Source organism: Microtus oregoni, unplaced genomic scaffold, assembly GCF_018167655.1.
Source record: "Microtus oregoni isolate MIOR12 unplaced genomic scaffold, Mior012 000032F_ref0000030, whole genome shotgun sequence".
Lineage (NCBI taxonomy): Eukaryota > Metazoa > Chordata > Mammalia > Rodentia > Cricetidae > Microtus > Microtus oregoni.
The window spans coordinates 22,860,288-22,868,585 of record NW_024543091.1 but is presented as its reverse complement, the minus strand read 5'-3'; the positions used below and the strand labels follow the sequence as shown (position 1 = coordinate 22,868,585).

The 8,298-nt window shown below is 42.7% G+C and overlaps 1 protein-coding gene across 1 annotated transcript in view; it reads right to left on the bottom strand.

Moving 5' to 3' along the window:
- The window catches only part of Dis3l (DIS3 like exosome 3'-5' exoribonuclease), a 33,813-nt gene that overhangs the window by 345 nt on the left and 25,170 nt on the right, over positions 1–8,298 (bottom strand). Inside the window, exons 11-16 of the mRNA XM_041679513.1 lie at positions 7,812–7,904; positions 4,037–4,570; positions 2,711–2,865; positions 2,450–2,628; positions 959–1,104; positions 75–249 (exon numbers count right to left, since the gene is read on the bottom strand). Coding sequence (XP_041535447.1) covers positions 75–249; positions 959–1,104; positions 2,450–2,628; positions 2,711–2,865; positions 4,037–4,570; positions 7,812–7,904 — 1,282 coding nt within the window. The remainder of the gene's footprint in view (positions 1–74; positions 250–958; positions 1,105–2,449; positions 2,629–2,710; positions 2,866–4,036; positions 4,571–7,811; positions 7,905–8,298) is intronic.

Sequence of the window (8,298 nt, the reverse complement as noted above, 5' to 3'; positions counted from 1 at the left end):
GCACAGAGAAATACACGTTACTACGTCGTGTCTTTTTCTTCACATTGAAAACAAGGCTGAATACACAGACTTACTGTTACATGGTCAAACAGATGAAATGTAACAGACTGCCCTCCAGCAGTGGTAGAGGTGATCTTGTTCTGAGACCGTTGTAGGGATCCTGGCGTCCATTCAGATCTGTTCTCTGGGCCACATGAGATCACTAAGCCATCTTTATTCCTTAGATAGGCAGCACCTTTAATGCCGAACCTAAATCACCACCAGGGTAAAACCGAGATAATGTATTCTTAGGGTGCAAATCTTCTATGCTGAGCCACTCTTCTGTGGTTTATCTCCGAAACATTTTTACAGAGCAGATAAGAAACAATGCTTTGCAAGCTAAGAAAGATCCTAGGACTGATGGACATGCATATATATGTACTCCCACTTGCTCCTGCTATTTCCTGATTGTACATATAGTAATTTTGTGAAGTTTATATATGTAGCATTGTATATGTTAATATATAGAGACTTTGTTGAGAAAGTTTCGCTCCATAGCTGTAGCTGGCCTAGAGCTTGCTTTGAAGACTAGGCTGGCCCCGAACTCAGAGATCTGTTTGTGTCTGCCTCTTGAGTGTTGGGATTAAAGGTGTGTGCCATCATGCCAAGCATATATTCTTTTTAGAGATAAGGACTCAGAGTGCAAGTTGGCACTAAAATCATTATGTAGCTAAGGATAACCTTGAACTTCTGATCCTCTTGCTTTACAGGCACATATCACCAGACCTGGTTTTATGTGATGCTGGGGATCAAACCCAGGACTTTATATGTGTTAGGCAAGCAGGCACTCCACCTTTGAGCTACACACCCTCAGTCTAAATAAATATTTTAGTAAGTTACATATAATGTATCATTTGTGTTCAACACTGTATAGTTTAACTGTGATTTCTTACTAGTCACTGCATGAGAGGTAACATACCTTGGTATAAATACAAGCACACCATTTGTTCTAATCGAATAAATAATTCCATCGGCCATGCAGCGCTCCTCCGTTTCTGAGTCTTTGTCTTTAAAGTACATGCACTGGAAGAGCTCAGTGGACTGCTTCTGAGAATGCTGGGCCGCCTGTAAGAAGCACAACCCCACGTATGACAACAGAGTTCCCTGATGTCCAGCAAGAAACCTGAAGCTCATTCCCACAGAAACAGCTTTTATGTGGGCAGGATTCTGCAGTGTGGTGGCACAAACCTATAATCCCAGTACCTGGGAGGCTGAGACAGGAGGATTGGCCACACAGAGAGAGTTGTCATCTCAACTAAACCAAAGAAAAAAGACAGAGCAACCCTATCTTAGAAAAGAAAAGAAAGAAAGAAAAAATAGATGGAGCAGCAGGCAGGTGAGATGTGAAGAGAAGGCTCAGTGGGCAAAGGCACTTTCTGTGCAAACCTTATCACCTGAGTTCAGCCCCCAGAGCCCATGTAAAGGCTGAATATGGTGGTGCATATCTCTAAGCCCAGCATTCCTACTACAAGATGGGAGGCAGATGGGAGACTCGGCCAGACACTCGCACCTATACTCACCAGCTATCCTGGAGTGCACAGTGCAGCAGCAGAAACAAGTTCTCAAAGACATGGTGGAAAGCAAGAACCAATCCTGAAAGTCATTCTTTCTTACTCTGTTTCTCTGCCCCCCTCTTTCTCTCTCTGCCTCTCTTTCTCAACACACACACATTAAGACCAATGAGATGGCTCAGTGGTTAAAGGCACTGCACATACACACATACACAATAAGACTGATGAGATGGCTCAGTGGTTAAAGGCATGTACTGCCAAACTTGACAACCTGAGTTCTATCCCTGGGATGAAGATGGTAGAAAGAGATTACTAACTCCTACAAATTATCCTCTGACTTTCACTTGAATATACAGATACATACACATAATAAATAAATAAACAAATGGAACTAAGAGATTTTAAAGACAAAAATTAAGCCAGGTGGTTGTGGTATATGATTTTTATCCTAATACTCGGGAGAGAGAGCCAGGCGGATTTCTGTGAGTTCGAGGCCAGCCTGGTTTACAGAGTGAGTTCTAGGAAAGCCAGGTCTATCTACATAGAAAAACCCTGTCTAAAATCACCCCCAAAACTCTAAACAATGCTAGTTGTTTTTTTTTGTTGTTGTTGTTGTTTTTTTTTTTTTTTTTTTTTTTGGGAAACAGTCTCATTACTGTATAGTTCTGACATCCCCAGCATTTGGGAGGCAGAGGTCAGATTGGTCTATATAATGAGACTCTGTCTCAAAAACAACAACAAAACCCCCACAAATTCATGTTATTTCAGAACACTAGTAAATGTATTAAGAGCACTGCTTACAATAATGGAGTTTGCAAAAATATATGGTACCCCATTTTCTTATGCAGAAAGCTGAAACCCTCTTAGGAGATAGGTAGGAATTTGAAATTCTTTCTTACTCGGTTTCTGTTGTTGATATGTCGGCATAATTCCTCAAGATCTTTGTTGCTGAACAAATTTTCTTTAATTTCCATCTTCTTGTCTTTTGAAATGGCTGCCATTAATAGTCGGTGTACAACAATATCTGAATATCTTCTTATCGGAGAAGTAAAGTGGGTATACTTATCTAACGCAAGACCTTCAAAAGGAAACCAAACATCAGAATAAAGGACAGACAAGTGCACTTTCGAAAAGATTTGTCAGACAATGCTGTCAGTCACCATAATGCTGGAACTCCTCCTCTGCACAGGAGCCGGTGGAGAAGTAGAGGGCATTGGACATGGCCTGAGTAGCCATGGAGCGCAGCAGCTGGTTCACCAGAGGGTCACTGGGGTCGTTGGCTCTATCCAGAGAGTCAGCCAGGGTTTTATTAGACCTAACCAGAAACAGAGAAGCCTTGATGGGTCCCAAAAGGCAATTTACAGGTGACGCTTTCCACTTCTTGGTTTAATTGTCTTCATCTACCAGCAGTTAAATTCATTTTAGCCACAATTTTCTTCTCAATACAGAAATCTAGTTTGCTTTTAAAGTTTAAATGAAGATGGTTAGAATTTAAATTTTTAAAAAATTATTTATTTTAATATATATATTTCCATGTATTCATATGGTGCAGCAGCCCACTGAAGCCAGAGGCAGCATTGGGTCCTCTAGGACTGAAGTTAGAGCCAGCTGTGGGCTGCTATGTGGGTGCTGGGAATCAAGTCTGGGTTCTCTGCAAGAGCAGTCAAGTCAGTTTGCTCTTAAGTGCTAAGCCATTTCTCCAGCCCCCAGAATTTATATTTCGTAAGTAGTATAATGTCCAATTAATGCAAGTCTAAGTCAATGCTTGACGGAAACAGGTGGTCAGATTCCTGTGGAATTATATATTCTTTTGTGTGTGTGTGGGGGGGGGGGATAGGCAGTTTGAGACAGTGTTTCCCTGTGTAGTCCTGGCTGTGCTGGAACTCATCACTCAGTAGACCAGGCTGGCCTTCAACTCAGAGATTTGTCTGCCTTTGCCTCCTGAGTGCTGGAATCAAAGGTGTGTATCTCTGCCCCCCACCCCCCACATAGTGGTGTTACATTCTTTTTGTTTTTAATGTTTTTTAAACACTGATTTTTTTTTTAAATTTAACTTGATTTTATGTGCATTGCTATGAAGGTGTCAGATCCCCTGGAACTGGAATTACAGACAGTTGTGAACTGGCATGTGGGTATTGGGAATTGAACCTGGGTCCTCTGGAAGAGCAGCCAGTGCTCTTAATCATTAAGTCATCTCTCCAGCCCCTGGTGTTACAATCTTAATACACTCAATACAAGCATCCTATACAGATCAAAGAATGGGCATTTTTAAAATTTTATTAAGAATTATTTAGTTGGAGGGAAGCTTCAAAAACAAAGTAGCAGGAGTGGGCACACACCCCTGTGCTCTGGGCACTCCAGAGGCTAAGCCAGGAAGCCAGCCTCAAAAACATAAAAACAAAAAAAAAACCCCAAGAAACCAAAACCAACCAACCAACCAAGCACAGTACTTTCTGCCATTCCTCTGCCCCTCAAAAGAGGATTACCGTGTGTCTATGAAGAAGCCTTTCGCGTTAGCGCATTCCCGGAGCTCTGAGAAAAACTCCTGGTGCGGAGGTGGGTGTTGGCGTAGCAAAGCCTGGTGGGGGAAACTCTCCCAGATCTTCTTGGCCACCCAGTGGTTGGCTAGGATCATGCATTCTGCCACTGTCTCATGAACCTCCAGGGGCTGCTTAGGGATGAGGTCATGAATGTTCTTCTTGTCATCCAGCTGGACTCGAACCTCTACACCTTCCAGTTCCAGGGCACCACAGCGGTCTCTTTTTGCTCGGATGTGGCGTGCTATGTCAGTCAGCTTTCCAATTGCCCACACTAACTCCTCCAGTTTGACCTGTCGGCTCTGCTCCTCCAAGGCTTTGAATTCTGGAATATCATCAACAATGCTGAAGTTTCCATCCAGTAGCTCTTGGGCCGCCTCGTAGAAGAGTTTGTAAGCTGATCGGATAATGGTTCTGCCATACCACACTTTCTTAATTTCATAAGAGGTTTTATCTAATTCCCACATGACACTCACGGCATACCTATAAGCCAGGGACATCAACAGTATCATTATTCCATTCTATTTTCTTGAAAACAGGTATACATCTTATTTATTTTGTATATGCTTATGTGTATGGTGCACATGTGAGCATCATGACCCGTGTGGAGGTCAGGGGATAACTCGTGAGAGCTATTCCTCTCCTTTCACCATGTCGGTCCTGAGGGTCATACTCAGACTTAGCACCAGGTGTCCTTACCCACTGAGCCATCTCTTTGGGCTTTCATCCTTCTGAAAGATTATTATTCTTTATTTCATGTCTGTGGGTGTTCTGCCTGCGCACTAGTATGTGTTGGCTGCCCAACGAGGCCAGAGGAGGGCGTCAGATTCCCTGGAACTGGAATTACAGGCAGTTATGAACTATCATGTGGGTTCTGGGAATCAAACCTGGGTTGTCAGAGTTGTCTGGAAAAGTGGTCAGTGCACTTAGCTGATGAGCCATCTTCCCAGCCCCCTCCATTCTATTTCACAAGCAAGCAGAACTTGACTTTGAATCTAAGGTGAAAGAAATGACCTTGCTACAGACATAGGGTACAATTTCTTAAACTAATCACTCCATCTCTCTCTCTCTCTGTATGTATGCATATAGTTGCACACACATATACACACACACACTTTAACATTAAAAACAAAGTCAGGGGGGCTGGAGAGATGGCTCAGAGGTTAAGAGCATTGCCTGCTCTTCCAAAGGTCCTGAGTTCAATTCCCAGCAACCACATGGTGGCTCACAACCATCTGTAATGGGGTCTGGTGCCCTCTTCTGGCCTGCAGGCATACACACAGACAGAATATTGTATACATAATAAATAAAAACAAAACAAAACAAAAAAAACCAAACAAACAAAAAAAAAAACAAAGTCAGGCTGGGTGACGGTGGTGCACTCTTCTAATCCCAGCATTCAGGAGGCAGAGGCAAGTGGATCTCTGTGAGGCCAGCCTGGTCTACTGAGGGAGTTCAAGGACAATCAGAGCAACACAAAGGAACCCTGTCTCAAAAAACCAAAAAACAAAGTCAGGCTGGGTGTGGTGATACACTCCTTTAACCCCACCACTTGGGAGGCAAAGGAAGACAGAGGTGTGTGAGTCTGAGGCTAGCCTGGCTTACCCGGTCCAGACCAGTCAAGGGTACACAGTGAGACCCTATGTCAACAACAAAGTCAGACTGGGTTCTGCTAACTCTCAACAACTCTGAAATGAGTTCAAGCACAATAATGGAGAGCCTCACAGTTCTCCATTTTGATTAGAATAGCTTGACACTGATTGAGTCAGGTCTGTTTAGTGCCTCGGGAAGTTAGAGCAAAGCCTTTAAATCTTACCAGAGGACAGGGAGCTCGGAATCAATCTTCATGATAGGTTAATTAGCAAAACGCTCATTTAGCAAAGAACTATTCTGCCACCAAAACATTTTATTAAGAAGCCTATATATTTATAATGCATACATTTTAAAGGGGCTAATTTTCCTAACATGTAAAGAGTCTTCATGAATCAGTAATAAATCACAAACCTAAATGAAAATGCATAAGGAATATGAAGTAGTTCACAGGAAAGAATACATAAATATCCCTTAACAAAAATGTTTAACTTCACACATAGTAGAAAATATAAATTAAAATTAAGATCCTACTTATCTAGCAGACTAACTTAGAGGGAAGAGTACAGTATAGTGTATGGGTCAGGCTGTGGGAAAACAAGCTTTTGCATGCACTGCTATGGAAACAGAGGCTGTAACCTCTGTGGAGGGCAATCTGATTACATGCACCTTGGCATAAGTTCTGCTTCTCAGAGTTTCTCCTTCAGATATAGTTAATACTTAACGAGAGAGAACTAGTGATGGTGAGATGTCTCATGTCTCAGGGTGAAGAGCACTGGCTCTTCTGGAGGTTTAGTCCCCAGAATCCACATGGTGGTTCACAACTGTCTGTGACTTCAGTTCCCGGGGATCTGATGTCCTCTTCTGGCTTCTGCAAACACTATACACATAGATGGTGCCCATACACATATGCAGGCATAACACTCAAGACACTTAAAATAAAAATAAACAATTTTTTTTCGTTTTTTCTTTTTTCTTTTTTTTTTTTTTTTTTTTTTTTTTTTTTGAGATAGGATCTCCCTGTATAGCTCTGGCTGGCCTTGCAGGGAGGTCTGCCTGCTTCTGGTCCCAAGTGCTGGGATTAAAGGTGTGTGCCACCACTGCCTGGCTTAAATAAATCTTTTTAAAAAGGTACTGAAGGGTTGTGGATGTAGCTCAGTTGCTAGAGTGCTTTGCTTAGCTTGCACAAAGCTCTGGGCTGGATCCCCAGCACTGCACAAAGCAGGCATGTTGGTATACAGGTGGAGGCAGGAGGATCAGAAGGTCATCCTTGGCTTCCTGATCAGTTTCAGAACAAGATGCCTGCCTGGTACTCTCTCTCAAAAAAAGGGGAGGGGGAATAAAATTTTACATGCTAAATAGCAGGTGTGTATAAATTATATATAAATACCACACACGTTCTCTTCTACACACACACACACACCTATATATACAAATACTTGTTAGAAATATATATATTTGTTAGAAACAGAAGCAGTTTAGAATGAGAGTCTACTCTTTATATCGAAGGTATGCTAGTATTTTTATAAAAAATAAAAATTATGGGGGCTGGAGAGATGGCTCAGAGGTTAAGAGCACTGGCTACTCTTCTAGAGGACCTGAGTTTAATTCCCAGCAACCACATGGTGGCTCACAATTGTCTATAATATGATCTGGTGCCTTTTCTGGCATGCAGGCATACATGCAGGCAGAACACTGTATATATAATAAATAAATAAATCTTAAAAAAATAAAAATCACACATCTATATTTGTGTGCATTAAATATAGAAAAATATATAAGCGATCAGTACCTAAGAAAAAATAATAGGAAGGGCCCTCTATTCCATCCTTTGGAACTTTAAACTACTTCTAAACTAACTATGCATTCACTGATAACACAAACTCCCTAAGCTCAGGTGCCTTCTGAAGAGCAGCATCTACTAGAGAGTGTGCCGCATTCTCCTCAGCCAGAGGAGAGCAGAAAGAAAGCAGGAGGCTGGAAAAATAAAGCTCCCGGAAGCCATATGTGGAATAGAAGCGGGAGGCAGGCAGCCCAGAGAGGGGGCAGGAGTAGCGGGTAGGTGTGGAGTGCTAAGGAGAGCACACTGAAAGGCCAAGGAAGAAAGAGCTCTGAAGGTGACGATCAGACTCACCTGTCAACGCCTCCCAGGAGGGAACAGAGATCCGCGCTGAGGATGGAGGGCAGCATGTCATAGCGGCGGTCGGCTAGGTAGTAAGTGGTGGCCCTGGAATGACAGTGCGGATAACTGACCTTCAGCAGCTGCAGCACTGCTGAGACTGGGCTGTAGGAGGTAAACAGCCAAGATCGGGGCTGGATTCCCCTGGGGCTACTACTCCTCAGAAAGCACAGCACCTGCCTAATTAAATAGTTCCCGTGTGCCCACTTGACCAAGTCACATTGCTTTGGCTGAGTATTCTTCCAGTGATGTAGAAAGTAAAAGTGACATGAATCTTGGTTGTATGAGAAAATGAGAGCATAATGACCTAGCATCTGTACAGAACACCGTATTACATATGAAAATTTGCTCATTTTAAGTTAAGAGGAAGTGATGGGTAAAAGGTCAAGAAAGGACACAAACTGATCAAGGTACTATTTTCCTGAAGGGCGGTACTTCAGGA